The 20,622-nt window shown below is 45.9% G+C and overlaps 4 protein-coding genes across 19 annotated transcripts in view; 2 read left to right on the top strand and 2 right to left on the bottom strand.

The window, feature by feature from the left end:
• Positions 1 to 38: 38 nt before the first annotated feature.
• On the bottom strand, positions 39 to 7,150 carry LOC4815726 (uncharacterized). 4 transcript variants are annotated; one of them, XM_033384475.1, is made up of 9 exons: positions 7,031 to 7,150; positions 4,954 to 5,251; positions 4,719 to 4,870; positions 4,060 to 4,572; positions 2,944 to 3,887; positions 2,802 to 2,877; positions 2,435 to 2,736; positions 2,109 to 2,274; positions 39 to 2,029 (listed from the first exon to the last, which is right to left on the bottom strand). In XM_033384475.1, the coding sequence occupies exons 2-9, from the start codon at positions 5,243 to 5,245 to the stop codon at positions 851 to 853; spliced, it is 3,624 nt and encodes a 1,207-aa protein (XP_033240366.1). In that variant the 5' UTR covers positions 5,246 to 5,251; positions 7,031 to 7,150; the 3' UTR covers positions 39 to 850. The 4 variants fall into 4 exon arrangements, with proteins under 4 accessions (XP_033240366.1, XP_001355553.4, XP_015041224.2 ...); XM_001355517.4 differs by lacking the exon at positions 7,031 to 7,150 and adding an exon at positions 6,260 to 6,414; XM_015185738.2 differs by lacking the exons at positions 4,060 to 4,572; positions 7,031 to 7,150 and adding an exon at positions 6,260 to 6,414.
• A 4,823-nt stretch (positions 7,151 to 11,973) lies between these two features.
• LOC4816034 (YEATS domain-containing protein 4) lies at positions 11,974 to 12,861 on the top strand. Its single transcript, XM_001355518.4, has one exon. The coding sequence runs from the start codon at positions 12,193 to 12,195 to the stop codon at positions 12,832 to 12,834; it is 642 nt and encodes a 213-aa protein (XP_001355554.2). The 5' UTR covers positions 11,974 to 12,192; the 3' UTR covers positions 12,835 to 12,861.
• A 169-nt stretch (positions 12,862 to 13,030) lies between these two features.
• On the top strand, positions 13,031 to 14,309 carry HLH3B (Helix loop helix protein 3B). Its single transcript, XM_001355519.4, has 2 exons — positions 13,031 to 13,385; positions 13,445 to 14,309. The coding sequence occupies exons 1-2, from the start codon at positions 13,049 to 13,051 to the stop codon at positions 14,206 to 14,208; spliced, it is 1,101 nt and encodes a 366-aa protein (XP_001355555.2). The 5' UTR covers positions 13,031 to 13,048; the 3' UTR covers positions 14,209 to 14,309.
• Positions 14,310 to 17,420: 3,111 nt separating this feature from the next.
• sgg (glycogen synthase kinase 3 beta homolog shaggy) overlaps positions 17,421 to 20,622 on the bottom strand; it is a 53,873-nt gene continuing 50,671 nt past the window's right edge. For all 13 annotated transcript variants that reach the window (XM_033384865.1, XM_033384863.1, XM_015185744.2 and 10 more), the window contains one exon: positions 17,421 to 18,021. In XM_033384865.1, coding sequence (XP_033240756.1) covers positions 17,804 to 18,021 — 218 coding nt within the window. In that variant the 3' untranslated portion in view covers positions 17,421 to 17,803. The remainder of the gene's footprint in view (positions 18,022 to 20,622) is intronic.

Below are 20,622 nucleotides of genomic sequence, written 5' to 3'. Positions count from 1 at the left end.
ATCTCGTGGAGCCGAAACCAAGTTAAACACAGTTGTAGTTCGGAGAAACTCACACAGATTTTAATGGTAATATATTCGTGCTCAAAGGTCAGCCAGCAAGTCGCAGTGCAGATATGCAGTCCAGATATGGCTGTGCTGCGGCTGTCCTTGAAATTAATTAACAGACTGAAGGGCTTAACACTACAAAATCAAAGTCTATACCTATGAATATAGTCTATTGTTTTGTTCGATTCCAGTCAATCGTCTCTTCCACGGCTGGCATGTGTTTCCTTTGGAATGCCAAGCCCCTTTTGATTATCTTTCAGTTTAGTGAACTTCTTTTTGGCGATCAATCGTAATATCAAAAAAAAAAAAAAAAAATATATCTTTCCATTGTGGTAGGTAGGAGAGTACACTATGGTACTACACATCGAATTAAATTGAAACAGTAATAGTTATATCTAAACTAAACGAGCGCGACTACACTTTCTTCTCTTGTGTATGCGGGTTTCGCGGTGTGGTCATCAGTTAATTTTTTCACTTCAGTGCCGCGTTCAGTGCGACGTTTGAAACGCGCCTTAAACTAAGTTAATCCAAAATGTAATGCAAAAATCAAAATAAACTAAAACTAAATTTCCATTTGTAGCCACTTGGCAGCTACGATACATGAAGTACGATAACGTAAAATAAAGCGTCCTAATACTTTCTTAGTATAATTGTTAAACTCTTTAACTTGTGTTAATCCGTGTGTTTGTGATGGCTCTCAAAGACTCAGTCTTGACTTTCTCTGATGAAGGTGTATTCCGTTGGTTTGGTGGGTTGGGGAGGGGTTGTTCTGGTTAAGAAACGACAGTATATTATTTTGTTTGGCTCAAAAGTTCAGGGTCAATGTTGGTGTCGAGACCACAGCATCGGGAGGAAGACGCTCAAGCTGGATTGAAGGTGTGTCCACCATGGCCGTGGTGACTACAGACAGAGACGAATGCGGCATCATCTCTGCCATTATAGCTTTCAAACGTTCAAAGGGCAAAACGGCCACACACATGGAATGCCCCTGCTGATGACATTCATCCGAGCAGATGTTCAAGGGATCGTTGAGCGGAATACCGGGCACAGGACGGACTACGGGGACCATGGGCACATCGGGATTGCCGACCAAGGCGCTCGTTGCGGTGAGCAGCTGGGTGACGAGCACCAATTTAAAGAGCTTTAGCTGATTTCCATTTTTGCTTATATCCATTACGGCGCGCATCATGAGGGCCGAGTTGGTCTGGCATTTGGGGATCAGCAGCAGCTCTTCCACCGTGGGACACTTGGACAGCAGATCGCTAAAGTTTCCGTCCAAATCCACGTTGACCAGCTCGAGGCGACGGACGCCCCCGGCTTGGGCGAGTCCCCTCATGATCTCGTCGACTGGGAACAATGTCTTCTTCCTTTGGTCCGTTTCTATGCGGAACATCTGCAATTTCGTGAGTGTCGGGAGCACCTCGTTGCCCAGCTGGAGGCGGTGCATGCTCTGGCAGTAGCCCATAATCAGAGTCTCCAGATTGGGTAGATCCCTTAGAAACAGCAAGCTACCCAAATTCTTAACGCCGCGCAGGCCCAGGACGCACAGGTGCGTCAGTTTGCCTACGAGGGGCAGACCGATGATCGATGCCTTCGTATCGGTCATGCGAACGCGCAGCTCATACAGGTTTTCGATCTTATCGATGTCGGTCATGTTGAGGGACGAGCTGACGCAAGTGCACATCAGCTTCTCAAGTTGAGGCAAGCTACGGAAGATCTGGTGCAGGAAGTCAGCTTTCACATGATCGGTGCGCACCGAGCGCATATCCGTCAGCACGCGCATGTCCCCAGCGACGAGGGTACCGCTAGTGGGTATGATCGCGCCCATCATGTCGAGTTCGCGTGTGCCGTTGCGTGCCATCTCACGCACCAAAGCTGGCCAATTGTTGACCTTTGTGCCGCGAAGCGAAACTGATTTCCATACTTCAGCGTCACGGGAGCACAAGTGCCACAGCTTGGACACTCCCGAGCAATTGGCCCGATCCTGAAAGATACATTGATTTGATTCGATTCGGTTCGGTTCGGTTGGAGCCTGCCTTTCTTTAGATTCTTTCGGTAATTACCTGCTGGTTTAGTGTCTGCATTAGGCTGGTTAAGAAACGGCAATTGAAGCCGCTTCCAAACATCTGCTCCCACGGAATATCGCGTGGCGACGATTGCTTGGGTGCAGCAATCCGTTTATCGTAGACTTCATAGTAACTAGTCAAGTCCGGCGGATTTGGGACAAGCCTGGTTTGGGGATAGGGCAAAAACAAAAACAATGACAAAAATTGATTAGTGGACTGTTAAGGAAGAAAACGGGTATGCCAAGGCATCAACCACTAATCTAATCAGACCTCAAGGTCTCAAGGTTCCAAGTGCCTAAGTGCCCAAGTGCCCAAAGACTCACACTTTTTGTTGGCTTGTCATAGCCGGCTCTGCAACGGCGGAAATCGCCTTCTGACCGCTGATGACCACGACCTCTTGGTGCGTGTACAAATTAATTGGCGTTGAAGCTGGGGTTGTGTCTGTGCTGAGTAGCTCCGCCGGCGGCATCTCGCCAGGCGGCTCGAGCAATTTTATGTCGTCCGGCCCAATGCTAACAGTGCCCGCCTGGTAGCTCTTCTCGCTTTCCCCCTCGCCATCCTGTAGCTCCCCATATGCAGCCATCAGGGGAACAGCATCCACACTCTCCGCCGACTGCACGCAGCTCTGCAATTATACAATCGTGCGATATATGTGACAGAACACACAAAATGTGAAACACAAACACTGACCTGGCAGACGCTCCCCTCGATTAGCTTTAGGCAGAATCCACAGGTCTTGCGCGTTTCCTGGCGCACTGGGGCGGCGCTACAGAGTAAGGGATTAGGGTCAGAATTAACTCAGGAACAGGAACAGGGTAAGGGACATGCTTACCATGAACTGCTGGTTACGGTCGAAGATGCAGCAGCTCTGGCGTTCCCATTTATGGCGGCGGCAAGGAGGCGCGCATTCCCCTTGACGGCCATGGTGGCGGTCCATCCCTCAGGGACAGAGCCGGCGCCCTTCGGCAACTTCGGCTTGGGTATGCGTTTGCCCATTACAGGGGCTTCCACCACTTTGGCTGCCAGCAGTTTCATAGGTTCGAGTGCGAATGGTTTCACAGGTTCGAGTGCTGGACGTGTCATAGATTCGTCTGCCATCGACAGAAAATCGTCGATCGATTTGAGACGTTTGCCAAACGCCGCTTTGCCAGCTTCTGCCTGGAGCTTCGAATGGGACTCGGCTCCGATGGTCTGACGACGTTTCTGTTTATCATTTGTTTTGTCGGCCGCCGTCGATTTGCGGCGCTCATTTAACGCGGCAATGTGCTCTTCACGACTCAAGGCCTGGCGGACCGTCTCGTACTGGGGTTCGGCACCCAGGATTTGCGTCCCGAAGATAAAATGTTCTTTGGTGAGTTGCCCATCCAGCATTGGTATAATATCACCAATTTTTCGGCACTTCTTGCCAGAGGGCGATGTGTAGAATATGTGATTCGACCTGTTGGTAGTAGGTCTTGGAATTACCACCTCACGCGTCCAGCCGTATTTGAACGGCACGCGATAGAGCTCGTCGAAAATATTTGGCTTTGGCTTTTTGCCTGTCTCCGAGTAAACACTCTTGCGTCGATTGGTCGTCGCGGGTGCCAACACTTCCTCTGGATCGTCGTCATCCGCGCAGATGAGTCTTGGTGGTGGCCCACGATTTCTCTTCTTGTTTTTTGAAAGGTCGTCGTGGTCCTTAGTTTTGATTGACGACCTTGGGCGTTTTCGTGAAAGTGGATTCGACGAACCGGAGAGAGACACCGGAGACGTGCCAGCAGAAATCACCGCCTCATCCTAGTGGGGACAAGAGGAGTGGAAGAGAATGTCAAAGGTTAGTGTGTGGTCTTTTGTCTGGTCTGCGTGTCTACAACGATAGCAGTAGGCATTAATTATTTGTTAGTAGTTATATTTCTTATCTCTTATTGCTTTGTTTTGTTTTATTTGAATTTTAATTATTTTTCACCACCTTCTTGTCTAAATCTGTTGCTGTTTGCTGCTGCTGACTTGCAATTGCTGTTGTTGTTGGTGGTGGTTCTGGTTCGCTTATGCTTGTGCTTGAAGCCACAGACGAGTTGTTTGAGATGTTCTCCAAAGAGTGGTTGCTGTTGTTGTTGGCAGGTGCCGTCGGTGAAAACGTTGGGCTGGGAGGAGTCGTCGGAGTCGGAAGGGTTGTTAATGGTGTTACTGGTCTTACTGTTGAAGTGGACGATACTGTAGTGGTTATATTAAGACAGGAGGAAGTTGTTGTTGTTGTAGTTTTTGTTGCTGTTGTTGTTAGTTGGACTGAAGGATGGGTCTTCTCCGTGCGGGAGGATGGTGATGGTGATGTTGACATCGGAGTGTCCGCGTCCGGGCTAGCGGGTTCAGCTGGAGCACCAGCAACGGCCTGTACTTCTGATTCTGCCATTGATTCTGTCTGTTGTTCACGGGGGAATACCCTCAGACCACTCGTGCAAATGGCCCTGATCTCAGCTGGCGACTGTTGTAGTGGATAATAGATACAGGCAGATAGAGAGAGAGAGAGTGAGAGAGAGAGAGAGAGAGAGAAAGAATATAGAGAGAACCAACCAAAAAGAACACCCGCTCTACGAATTCGAAAACGTATCTCTATCAGGTGCTACTTGCCCGCGTTTCCTCTTCGGAGTCATCTAACATTCCTTGCTGCATATAAGATAGGGAGGGATTTGTTCCGGAATATCCCTTCAATCCGGTATTTGTCGGTTTGCGGTCTTCTTTCGACTTTTTATTCTTCTTTTTGTGCTTCTTATCATTGTTGCCTGTGTTTTGGGAGGGGGCCAAAGAGGAGGCGCAAGAAATTAGAATCTGGATATTGGAGTTGATAATATTTCCAGCCCCTTACCTTTGGCCAGCTTCAAGGGGCCATTCACATTGTATTCACTGTTTGGGCTGCTGTTGGATTCGTTTGCGGACATTTCCGCAGCAAAAGCATTGGCCACCAGCACGCGATCCACCATTCTGGAACCATTGACGCCATTACTGGGTCTGTTCTCGGGGCGCCGACCAAAGTTTCCCGATGGCGACGGCATGGTTCCGCTGCTGGAGTTGCTGCTGCGGGATTGCGATTTGTCGCGTCGCTTCGAGCGCGACTTTCTGTCATTCGACGTTCCGGGAATTTCGTCGTGCGAGCTCATAGCGTTCTGAAAAATTGGAGGATCAGACTTGTAGCTTTTTGTTTGAATATTTAACAGCTTCGCTTTCAATATCTCCCAAATAATTAGAGTCTAATTAATGACTTCTCTGATAGCAAACACACACACAAGCAGAAACGAGCGCACACGCAAAGTTCGTGCAGAACGACGCGCATCCCAGCGGCCATTTTTCGCACTAGGCGCTTTCCTAGTGCAGCGCAATTTGTGCGTGTTCGTTCAGGCGCGCACACACATCAGGAAACTAAAGTTGCACACGAACATGTGTACGCACATACACACACACACACGCACGCAATTTAGGCTCTTGCCGACTGCGGTTGCCGCAAAGCCCGATTTTGCGTCTCGTATTTCGCCCTTTTTAAAAATGGGGCCATTTTCAAGTATAATAAAACACACAATTAGATTTATATTAGTAAGTTTTCGCGATGCTCTTTGTGTGTGGTTTTTTTTTTGAGCTTTTCTACGACATGAGTAGATTCGCAGAAAAGCACGCATTTTCTCACATTTACATGTAGACACAAATCAGACCAGCAACAAATTATTTGAGAAGAAAAATATGAAGCGGCTCTCTATCTCATGGGCGCTGCGTTTGTTTTGTTTTGTGTTCTATAAAATACTTATGCATGCACACAGACACACACCACGACAGAAAGCACCGCTTCCCGTTGAGACTGGCGGCACGCACAGGCGAAGCGAACACAATAGATGTAGTATACCAATAACTTTGCGAAAAATAAAACTTTGTATGTATACTCATAGAGTACGGGAAAATAGCTAAAATTACAATCTAATAGTTATCTTCAAGGCTCTCGCTGTTGCGGCTTATTTCGCATTTCACATTTTACGCATGACTTTGCGTTTGTATGTGTGCGAGACAGCGAAATTTACTGTACATGAGTGACGCCACTCAGCCGCATTCTAAACGGAGCTGCTAAAATTCCATTTCCGAAGCGAAAACGTGCTCAATATGAATATTTTGTGGATTTTCCAACTTACCCTCTCAAATAGTCAAATATTTAAACGAACACTTGGGCAAATTTTGCCTGCTTAACGGCTCTTAAATTAAAACAACGACGCGCAGAAACTGTTTCCGTAGTGACCAGTGTGACCGCGGATTTATCGATAAGGTATACGGTCCGACCCTCAGAAATATATCGAAATATACCGTCTTATTTTAAAAATATACTGACGAATTCAAGTTCTATTTTACATATTCCTCGTTTTTGATCTTCCGTGGAATATTTTCAGCTATATAGCACATTTAGCCATGCCCATAAAATTTTATACGATTCATGAATAATTTTTCTACTTAACTGGATCATACTTAATACATGCTTTGATTGCAATATGAATATTTTGTGGCCTTTCCAACTTACCCTCTCAAATAATCAAATAATTAAACAAACACTTGTGCAAAATTTGCCTGCTTAACGGCTCTTAAATTAAAACAACGACGCGCAGAAACTGTTTCCGTAGAGACCAGTGTGACCGCGGATTTATCGATAAGGTATACGGTCCAACCCTCAGAAATATATCGAAATATACCGTCTCATTTTAAAAATATACCGTAAATATACTGACGAATTCAAGTTCTATTTTACATATTCCTCGTTTTTGATCTTCCGTGGAATATTTTCAGCTAAATAGCACATTTAGCCATGCCCATAAAATTTTATACGATTCATGAATAATTTTTCTACTTAACTGGATCATACTTAATACATGCTTTGATTGCAATATGAATATTTTGTGGCCTTTCCAACTTACCCTCTCAAATAGTCAAATATTTAAACGAACACTTGGGCAAATTTTGCCTGCTTAACGGCTCTTAAATTAAAACAACGACGCGCAGAAACTGTTTCCGTAGAGACCAGTGTGACCGCGGATTTATCGATAAGGTATACGGTCCGACCCTCAGAAATATATCGAAATATACCGTCTCATTTTAAAAATATACCGTAAATATACTGACGAATTCAAGTTCTATTTTACATATTTCTCGTTTTTGATATTCCGTCGAATATTACTAGCTTTCTAGATCTCTCAGTCCTGCCCACATAATTTTATCTAATGAATAAATTAATTTACTACTTAACTGCCTTATTCTAAATACTTGACTTGTTTTCCTGGGACGGCGATTGCTGTTTTTGCTCCACAACAACAATATAGCGTCTCGTCATGATGAAAAACGAACTTAGCCCACTTCAGCCCCCTATATTTAAATATGTAGGTCAATTGAGGTAAATGGCGGAAAATATTAACGATTGTAAATTCTTCTTGTAGATCCATGCCATTTTTCCTGTGAACTTAAAAAAACACCAGTTCACCTAATGTTATTAAATTTTCATTATTTTCGGTGGAGAATTGAGATTCCTCCCTTGGCTTATAATAGGTTAATCGTTCTCCGTCAACGATTGGAAACCATATTGCTTCATTTTAATGTTCCGTCAAATATTATATGCTAGATAGAACATTTAGCCATGCCCACATAATTTTATCCGATTAATTAACCTATTTTCTAATTGACTGGCTTATTTTAAACACTTACTTTAGTTACATGTACATTTAATCTAAAAAAAGGTTTAAGCAAGAACAAACAAGATGGACAGACGAGATGGATTGATGCTGATCACGAATATAGTCAATTAGTCAAAATTTCAATTTCAAAAGTTTCATTCCACGAAAGTCTAAAAGGAGTTGCCTGATTGAGTTACTTACGATTGCAAGATTATAAAAATATAAAAATACGCCTCGGCCACAGACTATACATATGTACATATATTATACACGATACTCAAAAAGAGTAGTGGGTAAATTCGATTTTTGGGGAAAATGTACATACATATGTGTGTAACGCCCAGAAGGAAGCGTTTCCGACCCCATAAAGTATACATACATATGTACATATGTACATAAAAGCAAATTTACTTGTCGGACCTATTGTAGGTAGCAGATAGATAGATTGTAGATAGATTTAGGGGAATTCCCTTTTTGTAGAAATTTAAGGGGATTACATTTTTGCAAGCCAGTCATCCCAGGGCTGGGTGCTCTCAAGCCCTCAGGTCGCACAATATACCAACTGATTGGACATCTCGGTCAATCTCATTCAAAATGGAGCTCTGGATATCCACATTGCAGGATCACCATCTCATAGGATAGATATACTGGGTTCGGAGTTCGGTGGATCGACCTCCTGAGCCTGTGTTGCAGTGGGAACCTCGACCTCCCCAATCTCTTGGTTGGCGTTTGTGCCTATAGGAGCCACTGGTGCCTGCCACACTGTCGTCGTGTACTTTCTCCCCGTGCTTTCCGCTCAATAAATCAATTTCCGCAGATTGATTGATTAATAATACATTATAAATACCTTGAGGAGTTCTTTGGATATGTATATAGCTCTACAGTTATGCAACCATCTACAATCTGCAGAATCATCAAGATATTTTAAGTGGATTTAGGGTTGAGTTCTCCAGCACTCCATGAACATGCATGTTAATCCAATTAAAGAGTTCTTTGAGGGTTGTGATTCCTTGTTCGCCCTCGAGACAGCCCCCTGGAATGGTCTGTGCACCACCAGCCAGGAGCACACCATCTGCGTCTGGGACTTGGAGGTGTCCACCAAAACCGCATTTACCAAAATATCTGCCAGTATCGCCGTCACCACGAATGTCCAGAACTTCTGTTCCTAATTACGAATTGTCTCCATATTGGATCAACATTTCTTCGCATCAATTGAGAAGGATAATTTTTTGGGCCATAGCATTTTACTTTTTTTTCCCGGAAAAACGAAAGTTTTTCCAAGTTAATTTTATGTTTCGGTCGGTAAGACAGATCATTTTAATAATTTTTGTACTCAAAATGGGTATTAGATTTGTGTTGAAATTCGATGTGTGTAGCGTCCAGAAGGAAGCGTTTCCGACCCCATAAAGTATATTCTTCCAAACTTCTGTAATATGTCACTATTGCACGTATATTTAGAAATTTCGCCTCACCCCCTTCGGCCAGCGAAAAGGACGAAAATCTGTGGAAGATACGAGAAAATTAAGAACGCACAATCATAGAAAACGACCATATCTATCAGATTGCCGAATCTGGATCAGATCGAATTATTATTATAGCCAAAAGTAAGAAATCAATTTTCAGTCGCTGCGCAGCGCCCGACTACATGAAACCAGACTGGTTTTCTGTCTCTCTCGCACGCACTCGTGCAATGTTAGCGCCGCCTGGTGGAGGGGAGCCGTACTGACTAAGTATCGGGTATAAATGTAGAGTTGCGGTCGCCGCAGCAACTCGCAGCGTTCCCGCTCGTTTCCGGCCAATTTTTTCCGAGCCAAATTTGTGGTTGAGTTAAAATAAAATTAAAGTTAAATTACCCTGATATACATACATACATATGTAGGTGTCAAGTTTGTGTTAATGCATCAATAAGTCAATTATTTGTAGTCCAAATAATATCATAGCATATTCGGAAAGCGTTGGCCGCATAAGGGAGCCCCGCTGAGTGGGCTTCTACTGGAGAAGATCCTCTGGATGGTGCCACGATAGCGGATAGTCTTTCAATCTGCACAGTGTAACAGTCCCAACAGTTTCATTTTAATGTATGCGATGACATAAAAGTTACACGTTCATTTCAATTTGTTGCCAGCTTTCAGATGAGTCCTTCAACACTTGCAGGACACTTGCCCAGGCCCACTGGCGGGAATACGCGTATATTGGATTTTTATCGGACTCCGGCATCGGCTTGCGGCGGCCTCCGGTAATTGAATTTTATTAATTGGCGGCTTGGTTGGACCTGCCCCCGCGTGTGCTCTTGGCTGTGGCCCGCCTCGTGCCAGTGTCGCAGTGTCGAGTGGGTGTGAAAATCCATTTATCCCTGGCCACTCCCAATGCTCCCAGCTGTGGCGGTGGGCCACGTGTGGTTGTTTGCCGACGCTTGCCTCTTATCGGTGTCGCCACACACGCGCCATCCCATCCCCAATACTGGCAACCAGTCCGCCAGGCAGGCATGCCACTGAATGATAAAGAATTAGCCACCAAACTGCTGCTAATTTGATTTTGATGCTCGCGACGGGTGGCGCTGACTTTTGACTCCTTATTTTTGGGTAGTTTTGATTTGATCTGATTTGATTGCCGCTAAGCCGCTTAGTGGCATCCCATTGAGGGTTGCTCTACTCGGATCTGCCTCCCATTGCATCTCCTGTGAGTGAGAGCGCGCGCGGTCGATCGACTGAGAGCTGGATTAGGATTGGGTTCTCAGGCCCCAGGCACTGGCACTGGCCCTAGCCCTGGCCCTGGTCTAATGTCAATGTGATGATGTGGCGCGTGTGCCACTGAGACCTGCTCATGAATATCAGAGGCGATTAGAGGACAGTAGCCGCCTCAGGTGAACAACCATCATTGGCCCTGGCAGCAGGAGACCAGCAGGCTGTCTAGGCTGTGCAGCATATGTCATCGTCTTTCAGTACAGCTCCACATATCATTCACAGTTCACACTTCGGAAGCATTCCCCTAGTCTGGCTATTCCGGCAGCAGGAACTTGGCAACGATGGACGCGCCGAATGAAATCGCATACAGCCGCAATCTGCGGGATCACCGCACCAGCGGAAGGCGGCTGGAGGTTGAGAAGAAGATCGTCATCGGGAGTTTCGCGCGGCGCCTGGAGGAGCCGATCGGAGAGTGGAGTCACCACTTCCAGGTGTACCTCAGGAGCATGTACGAAAACGAGAACCCCAACGCGGCCGGTGGTCAGCGGAACCCGCAACTGCCTCGGGTGTCCGATTTTGTGGCAAAGGCCGTGTTCCGGTTTCTCGGTCCGTGCCCCGAATACGTGGAGGTCGTGGAGCGTGGGCCCTTCACCGTCAGCTCCTACTGCTGCGGGAACCTGAAGGTGATCATCACGCTGATCTTCAGGGTCCGCTACCACACCTGCAGCATTGTGCGGCACCTCATCACGGTGCCCGTCGACGGTGTCCCGCAGATTTACTCCCTCAACAAGCGGGTGCAGACCATCATCTTTGTGAATCCGTCGCCCCGCATGAAGCGGATGCTGCGCTTCACGCCAAAGCCCGTCGACCTCACAAAGGATAACCCGGATCCCGAGGAACAGGCCGAGTACCTGCAGCGCGAGCTGTGGCGCGCCCGCAGGTCCCTCCTGAAGCACCCGCGGTACTTGATCAATCCGCCAAAACGAAACAATGACACAACGACTCCATGAACCGACGACCCGACGACCCGACGACCGGATGACCCCATGACCCGATGATCTCTGAGCGGTGGTAGTCTGCTTTCAACACTGCACTTGTTCCTGTTCGCACGGCTCAAAATCCAAGTGACTCTCCAAATATAAATTTACACCGTAAAAGATTTCCTGGGTCCCTGGGTCCTGGGTTTTGTGGGGGTAGCTGGCCCCGTGGCTCCGCCCCCGCGAGTCTGCGCAGTTCCGACCTCCCCCCAGAGGCCGGACCCCAATCTGGATGAGGAGGATGGGACAATTAGGCGTGGCATGGGGCGTGAAGGGAATCCGCGTAGGCAAATTTCCGTGGAAATTTTCACGCTTTTGGAAAAGTTTTGCCGGACCTTCTTCTGGCTGTCTTTTTTTTTCCTTCGCGGCCCTCGCTGCTGATAAGATACAGGGCTTTGCCCGGAACGGAACCCCCTTTGCCTTTCGTGGCAATCCGGCCGGACTCCAAACCCCAGTTGGCCGAGACTTTGGTGCCTTCAGTCATTCAGTTCTCAACCACTTCTCGAAATGTTTCTAGTGCTCTAGCTATACGATTAAATTGCAAATTTTCGGTTTATTTGATTTCGTGCTGCCCTGTTTTGGGTACCAGCAAGTGCTCCCACACCCACAGCCGCACCCACAGCCGCACCCGCACCCGCACCCACCAAACGCCGCACATCGCCACAGATCTCGGGGACATCTCGCAGACAGGATGATGAGCTACAGGAGCGCCATGCGGCACCAGAACGTGGTCGACGACTGCCAGCGGATTAGCTGCAACAAGGGTCCGAGCAGCGCCCTCTTCCAGCTGTCCGGGCGCTGTGTGATCGTCAAGGACATCGTGCTGGGCTGCCGCATGGAGTGGAGCGACCCCGACATACCCTCCCTGTTCGAGCACACCTGGTGCGTCTACCTGCGCCAGCAGGACAATGTCAGCATGGAGAAGTTCGTCCGCCGCGTCACGTTCCGGATGTCGCCGCGACTGCCGCTGCGTCTGCAGGTGGCCGACAGCGCCCCCTTCGAGATCACCGAGGTGCTGGTCACCGACTTTCCCATCGAGATGCAGGTGGAGTATACGGACCCCAAAATGACGCCCACCATCTACGTCTTCAAGGCGCCCCGCCTAGCCGGTCGCACGCCCGAGGAGACGCCGGACAAGATGATCTTCGTGAATCCGTCGCCGGCCATGCGTCTCAGTCTCGCCGCGTGCAGTCTCTCCACAATGGCCACGGCCATGGGCTCCACTTCCTCGCTGCTATCTGTAGCCGGGGTCAAGGGGCTGGACGGACAGGTCGGGGATGCGGCGGAGAAGTCCAAAAAGCCCGGGCTGGCCGTCAAGAAGCATTACCAGTGAGTGCGCCGTCCTGCGTCCTCCGTCCTGCGTCCTCCGTCCTGCGTCCTGAGCCGTCCGGCCTGGGCGCAGCATCCTCCCCTTTTCTGTATGCCTCGCTCTACGGGGGTTGTTTGTCGCTGGCTCTAGTCCCGCCTCCTTCGCACGGGGGATGGCTGGCTGCTGGCTGTTCGCTGCTCATTTCCCTGCTGGTCTTTGAGCACTCCGGACGTCGAAAATGGCCTGGCTACCGAGCAGCTCGAACGGATCGGACAACGCGGATGAGCGGAGCACGGCCTCCAGCGCCAGCTCGGCCGCCGGCAGCAACGGCCGACGGGAGGAGGCCAACGGCTCGCCCAGGCCGGCACCTGCCAACGCCACTGCTTCAGCTGGAGCTGGGGCTGGGGCACGCCAGCCGCCGGCCCTGCTGCGGCATGCCACGCCCTATCTGCAGCCCAAGACGGAGTCCATTTCGGACGGAGACGGCGACTTGTCGGACTTCTCGCTGAACGACACCGAGGAGGATGAGGAGGATCTGCGGGACTACATCGTGCTGAACGGCAATCAGGCGGATGGTAAGTGCACTGACCCTCGCCCTGACCCTGACTCCTTACACTTACCGGCCTTCCTGCAGGCTGTCGCTCCCTGTCCAACTCCCCGCGCAGCGGCAGTGGCTGTGGCAATCCCTTCGCCAGCTCCCGGACCTCGCCCTGTCGCAACGGACAGCTGACGGGCACGGCGAACGGCAACGGCGCCTCCGCCGGGACTGGCGGTGGCGTCCGTAAGGTGTTCACCAACACCCGCGAGCGCTGGCGCCAGCAAAACGTGTCCGGGGCCTTCGCGGAGCTGCGCAAGCTGGTACCGACGCATCCGCCGGACAAGAAGCTGTCGAAGAACGAGATCCTGCGCTCGGCCATCAAGTACATCAAGCTGCTGACCGGCATCCTCGACTGGCAACAGCGCCAAGACGGGCACGGGCACGGGCACGGACACGGGCAAGGGCAGGAGCAGAACAACAACGACAACCACATGGCCAACGGCCACGCTCCGGACGCAGCAGAGGCGTCAGCCGCTCTGTCCGCCTTCCGGCACATCAAGTGCGAACGCCTGGACGGACACCAGCAGCAGCAGCAGCGCAACGGTGGCAACGGAGGCAACGATCTGCTCATGATTGCCCCCGAAGCAATCATCAAAACGGAGCTCCAGCAGCAGGCCACCACCTTCCCCGATCCGCCATCCGCCATGACGGTGGCGGTGGCCGAGGCCCGGGTTCTGGCCGCAGTCAAGCCGACGACAACCGCCTCGTCCGGCGGCAGGAGCAGCAAGCGGCGGGTCAAGCTGGAGGGCGGCCTCGGCCTGCCCACCGACCTGAGTGTGGTCAAGCGACGCAGGACGTAGGTGCAAAGCCAAGGATCGGCAGCAACCATCAGATAAATAATGCTATATACTAGTAAAAAACTTTTTTTTTCTGTTAAATAAATTCGAGTGCGACTATTCAATGCTCGTTTGTGGCGGGGATCTGCGTTCGGGGGTCGTGAGTACCCTCTCAGGCATAGACGATCTGGCAATCGCAGGTGCACCCCCTGTAGCATACCGGAGGAGGTTCCCCTATTGCCATAGTCCCTCTAACTCTGTGGGTACCGATACGGTGCCCTGTCTTTGTCTCTCAGGCTCCATTATATTTCGAGACCTCGCGATGGTCCCATCCTACGGTGTCTACGAGGCATGGATGATCAGGTGGTCGGAGCCTCTCAGACATGGACTATCTGGCTATCGCAGGGTGTATCCCCTGTAGAACACCGGAGGCTGTCTCCCTATTCGCGGGATTGCCATAGTTCTTTCCGCTCATCCTGTGGGTGAGACTTTTCGAGACCTCTCGATGGCCCAATCCTCAGGTGTCGACCAGTACCTCTTGGAGCAGCACTTGACCACCCTCGATTTATGCAGATTATATGCTCGTATGAGGCCCAAAGCCTTGCCTTGTCGAGCCCCAAAAAGTATGCTATGCCTGGAGCAGGTGAGCCTGTGAATGCCTTGAATAGCCTTGAATTCTTCAGGCTGGAAGAATACTTACCTTTCGGCAAATAAGCCACGAATGCTGTGAATGCAATCTGATGTATCTTTAGTCCGTACTTGGAAAGGCACTCTCAACATACTGGCATTCACTGGTAGGCTCTATTAGAGTGTAATATCCAGTCCCCAGGCAGTCTAGGGCACCCAAGCCGACCCGACCCGACCCGCTCTGGTTCAGGCCTGGCCAGCACCTTTTGGTGCTACTTGTTTGAAATGAAACCCATGGGAAATGCAATCATTTATATATATTTTTGTTTGTAATTTTTATTGTTTTTAAATTAAGGTTGTTCTCTTTACGTTTTTATGTCGTGTTGTTCTTTGTCGCCATTTCGTATTCATTTTTCAATAATATTTTCGGGGCTTTCTTGATTTGATTTTCCACTTTTCATTTCTCATATCTCATTTTTCATTTTTCATTTGCAATTAGTTTTTTTTAGGTTTTCTGTTCTGTGTTTATTTGTTAGTTAAATTTAAGTTTCATTTTTGGTTTTTTGTTTTTGTTTTGGATTTGTTCTTTTTGTAAGCGAAACGTTGAAATTGTTCTTCATATATAATATATACTATATATGTATGTATGCCCCTATATATATATATATATATATATATACATACACATATATACTATTTATATACATATATATATATATATATATATATATATGTAGCATACATGTATATCTAGATCTTTGTTTCTTAAATGTTTTTCCAAATTATATATTATTTTATTCTATTTTTCCTCGTGTGTGTGTGTGTGGGTGTGGGTGTGTGTGTGAGAGTTACAATAGTTATAATAAATAAAGTGTTTGCTGTATTTGGTTTACTTAGATTATTCGCTAAAAGTGTATTTTGTTTGGGGAAGGGGCAGGGGGCAAGGGGCAGGGATGGGGGAAATTGGAACTTTATTTATTTATTTTTTAGTTTTATGGAAATTAGATTTGCAGGTCTGTTGTGTGTGTGTGTCGGTGTGTGTGTCTGTGTATATATATATATATATATATATGTATTGTATATAACTAATTTTGTATTAGCTTTTTGTTTTTTATGGATACAAAACTCAACGTTCATTAAATTTATAAATGTATCTTTTAGTTAGTAAAAAAAAAAATATATTTTGTATATGTATATGTATGCAGGGAGCTCTATGGAAATACATACAAATAGATTTGCTTTTGTTCTATTCAATCCAAATCGGATGGGGACTGGGAGGGGGGCGGGGCCGTAGTATGTAGTATGTGTGTACTACGTGGAGATATTCCTTCAAGCAGTGCGTTCGGGTAGGGGGAGGGGGAGGGGGAGAGTGGAGTGAAAACCAATCATAGAGCCTTGATTAGAGGGGATGGGGATTGTTGGGCGGAGTGTGGAGTGTGAATGCTCGAAACTGTCTTAAATCTAAATTAACTTCCGCTTCCGCTTCCTCACACCAACACACTGTCACCGTGTATTGCCTTTCATTTCCGTTCGTATTAAATTAGTTTAAATTGTTCAATTGCAGCTAAATGTTTTATTTGTTGATTAGTTGTACGCATAAGTATGCATCGAGACTCCTCCCCCTTCACTTTCGACCTTTAATTAGTATTTGTTTTTTTGTTTTGTTTGTTTTTGGTTTTTTTTTTGTTTTTTGGTTTTTGTTTAATTTAATGTTATGGGTGGCGTCGCGCGCTAAAAGCGTTTTTTTCTTACTCAATTTCATCAATTACAGAGTACGATTACGAGTAGTTCCTCTCCTCGTTTCCCACTCCTCCCACTGGTCTGACGTGTCCTTATCGCAAACCGACGCGTCATACGATTATAATTTTGTTGTATATTTGTATTTGTATATTGTATATTGCGTTTTAACGGACTGGACTCCGAGCTCCAAGGTCCCATCTCTCTAACCTCCTCTAATCGTAGTTAATGCTAGACTTTACTTAAGAACAGGCCACCGAAAAAAACTCTTTGCTAAGTGGGGCAAGGGGCAGGGGGCAGGGGGAGGGCGGCTGCCTGGAATGGGGTTATTGCTACTAGGATTACGACTGTTTGTTTATTTTCCTCTTGTATATATGTATATCTGTATATATATATATATATGTTTAATCTATACCGTGTGTGTGTGGCTGTGTGTGTGTGTGTGCACTTGCGCGAGTTTAGTAAATGTTTGTTTTTTTTTAAATCTTTCGGCTTCATTGTTTTATTTTTTGCTAGTTTCCTTCTTCTGATTGCTTCATTCCTCCTTCCCCACTCGCCTCTCTCTCTCTCTCTCTCTCTTGCTATTATGGAGTGCTATGCTATAACTAGGTATATCTGATAGATATCCGCATAGATGCTCGTAAGACTCGTAAGTATTTTATGGTACGTTAAAGGGGACACAAAATTTTGATTTATTTCACTAAGTACCGAGTATTCCTCTCATTTGTTGTTGCCGGGCCTCGACTGTATTTTTTCCATTAAATTTGTTCTCTACGTGGATGTCTTGGAAGGGGTGGGGGGGAGGGGGGATGGGGATGGGTTTTGGGACGGGTCTTTGGAGCTGTTTTTCAATAATACATAATACAATATTATACTCGTAACTGGTATTTTATGCATAGTTTTAAAGTGGATTTTCTTGTTGGTTTTTTTTTTTGTTGCTTTTTATGCTAAATATTTTCTCTTGCCTTTTGCCTTCGCCATGCACATAGTAGCTACATATACATACATACATGTGTGTGTGTGTTTTCTTGGGTGTTTCGGTGTGTCAGTGTAGCTGTGGTCGTGTGTGTGTGATTGGCTGAGGCTCTGTTGCCATCACGCTCCGTTACCTATGCTGAATGCTGCGAAAAAAAAACTAACTTAGGCCTGCTCCAACCCTGAGAGCGAGCGAGAGCGAACAAAACATACATATGCGAATAACAGTACAGTACGCTGTAGAAAGAGCATTTTACATTAACAGAGCGCAGCTGTTGCGCTAACCGGACGCTGCTGCTGCTTCTGCCTCGGTCTCTGCTGCTGCGGCTGCGGCTGCTGCTGCTGTAGCACCATTCTCTTCCCCTCCTGCAGCGGCCGGCGTTGCGGCACTGCCTCCGGTGCCTCCTGCTGCTGTAGTCTCCCCGTTGCCGTTGCCGCTGCCGTTACCGTTACCATTGGCTGTGCCGCTGCTGTTCAGAGCGCTGTTAGACTGAGAGCCTGCGATGGTTTTAGGGGATGTGGAATATCGATATATTAGTATTCTATTTATTATTTTTTGTGTAAATATAATGTTTTAGAGGTTATATTTTAATTGGTAGGTAATAGTGTTTTTCTCCAAAATTGGAATTTGATGATGAGAGAGAAGCCAATGCAAGGGTGTCCCTGCAGAAGAAAGGGCAGACAACACAGAAAAGGTACACTGTAAGAGGCAAGGCATACTTTTATGGGGTGTGGGCATGGGCCTCACCTTGCACAAACACACCCACCTTTGGTGAGAGACGGAAGGAGTGGCCAGAGTACATAGTAGGACGAAGAGAGAGAAAGAGAGAACTAAGCGACGCCAACGGTGGTTTCGTTCGGAATGGAACGATCGATAGCCACAATTGTATCGGCAGTGTCATCGTTTTCATCGATACGCGCCGCCACGCCGCCACGCCCCGCCGCCACCCATGCACCATGCACACGACGACGAAAACAATAAATCGCACACACAATAAAAATGATATGGGTAAAAAGGAAAGGAAACGAAACGGGTATACTTTCGTTTAAATATTGTATTTGTTTCTTTTTTTTTTATTTGTTGTATTTGTTGTATTCGTTTATTATCAGTATCAGTATCAGTATCATTATACGGTTCTCAGCCACTGCTCATTCTTGCTTTCGCATCAATTATCATCAACGGTTCTATATATTATCATGATTATTACCACCATCGCAAGTACAATGTCAGAGTATGCGTGTGTATAGCTTTATTACTTTTTCTTTTTCTTTTGCTCTTCTTTCTGGTGTTATGTAATTAGGAATTTTTAAAATAATGTATGTAAATGTTTTGAGTTTTTTGTTCTTTTTTTTTTGTTTGTTGTATTTTTTTCTTTTTAGGTTTTCTCTGTTTTAGTGGATCTAAAGTACTAGGAAAAGTGTTGTTTTTTTGTGTTTTTTTTTTGTTTAGTTTTAGTTGTGTATTCATTAATCGTTTATAATTAGAGTAATCATTAGTTTAAGGTCGGTTATAATAAACTATATAAATAAATATATACGGTTTTTAGCGAATTTCTCTTTCGTACATCCTTGTTTTTTCGCTTATGTATGTATATTCTGTTTTATGCAATTGCTCTTGTGCAAATTGTCGATAAAACATTTAATAAAAAAAAAATATTAAAGCAGGCTGGCAGGGCTAGCCCAGACCATCTCTGACTGTACCCAGGGCCTCGGTTGAAGCGGCTGGGTGTAAGGCCTTAAGGGGAGCGGAGCGTGGGCGCGGGGCGTGGGGCGTGGGGCGAGGAGGAGGATGTGACGAGGCAAGGTGACACTGACTACGAACTAATGCGGCTACAATTAGATTAGAGTTACAGTTACAGTTTATATTCAGCGAGCGGCTATTAGCGGCCAATCATCGACCGATCATCACCAATCGGATCATCGATCAGTCGAACAATCGACCGAAAATTTGACTTTATCTACATATTGCAACTAAACCGTTGGTTCTCGGATCCACACACATGGCTATACTGTATGTATGTACGTGCGATCTAACCTATCCACCACATCCATGGATCTCAATCGGATTCCTCATCATCAGAGACCCTTTACGTTTCCACGTCTATTACAATTTCAATTTCAACTCGACTAATTGCTAAATAATAATACATACATACATAAGTTAAGGTATACATCCGTATATATGTATATATACATGTGTGTGCACACACACACCGCAACGAATGCGTGTATAAATATTCATATTAAAAACAAATATATCTGTATATGTATCTGTATATGTGCTGTGGGTTGTATGTATGTATAATGTATAATTTGTTCAAACAATTGAATATCTTTTGCTTGTTTTTGTTTTTTGTTTTTTGTTTAATTAATGAATTTTATGTGTTTTTATTTATTACAAAATAATAATAATAATTATTTTAATAAAAATAAAAATAATTTATTTATTTAATCTGTATGTATACATAATGCGTGTTGCAAAAAAAAATATTTCTTTATATGTATGCATATATATATGAATGTATGTATATATACATATATATATATATATATATATACATAGTTTGTGTATGTATAATTTTTGTTTTTTGCTTTTAATCAGTTTTCCACTAACTTTAAGGTTTAACATAACATTAACATTAACATTAACATTATGCTTCTGTTTTAGCTTTCTCCTCTTCCTCCTTCCATCTCTGCTTTTGCTTTGTCAGGGGCCTACTGTACTTTTGCTGTCATTTTATGGTATTTTCTGTACTATTATGAATATCAATTGAATTTGTTTAAAACGTGCGGCTCTCGCTACGAGACTTTCTTTAATTACCTTTATTTATGGACTTTCTTCTTAAAACATATTAAAAACAAATTGGTAAAAGTAATGCACAATGACTCTGCTCAAAATACATATATATACACATGTATATATCTATGTATATGTATGTATAGGCATATATGTATAAATAATTAGTTGGTGCTTTAGTGCTTTAAAAATTGTTTTAAAAAAAACAAAAAAAATAATTACACAAAGATCGAGAGAGAGAAAAGGCAGGAGAATCGATTGAATAAAATAAATCAGGACGCCAGGTGACGGGGATTATAATT

Source organism: Drosophila pseudoobscura, chromosome X (assembly GCF_009870125.1).
Source record: "Drosophila pseudoobscura strain MV-25-SWS-2005 chromosome X, UCI_Dpse_MV25, whole genome shotgun sequence".
Taxonomy (NCBI): Eukaryota; Metazoa; Arthropoda; class Insecta; order Diptera; family Drosophilidae; genus Drosophila; species Drosophila pseudoobscura.
This window is presented reverse-complemented; position numbering and strand designations above follow the sequence as displayed.

Coding starts and splice junctions, on each gene's coding strand:
- LOC4816034 (XM_001355518.4), top strand. CDS start 12,193: ATGATGAGCTACAGGAGCGCCATGCGGCACCAGAACGTGGTCGACGAC.
- LOC4815726 (XM_033384475.1), bottom strand. CDS start 5,245: ATGAGCTCGCACGACGAAATTCCCGGAACGTCGAATGACAGAAAGTCG. Junction 2,878..2,943: donor ACCGTAACCAGCAGTTCATG/GTAAGCATGTCC, acceptor CTTACTCTGTAG/CGCCGCCCCAGTGCGCCAGG. Junction 2,275..2,434: donor ATGACAAGCCAACAAAAAGT/GTGAGTCTTTGG, acceptor TCCCCAAACCAG/GCTTGTCCCAAATCCGCCGG.
- HLH3B (XM_001355519.4), top strand. CDS start 13,049: ATGGCCTGGCTACCGAGCAGCTCGAACGGATCGGACAACGCGGATGAG. Junction 13,386..13,444: donor GAACGGCAATCAGGCGGATG/GTAAGTGCACTG, acceptor GCCTTCCTGCAG/GCTGTCGCTCCCTGTCCAAC.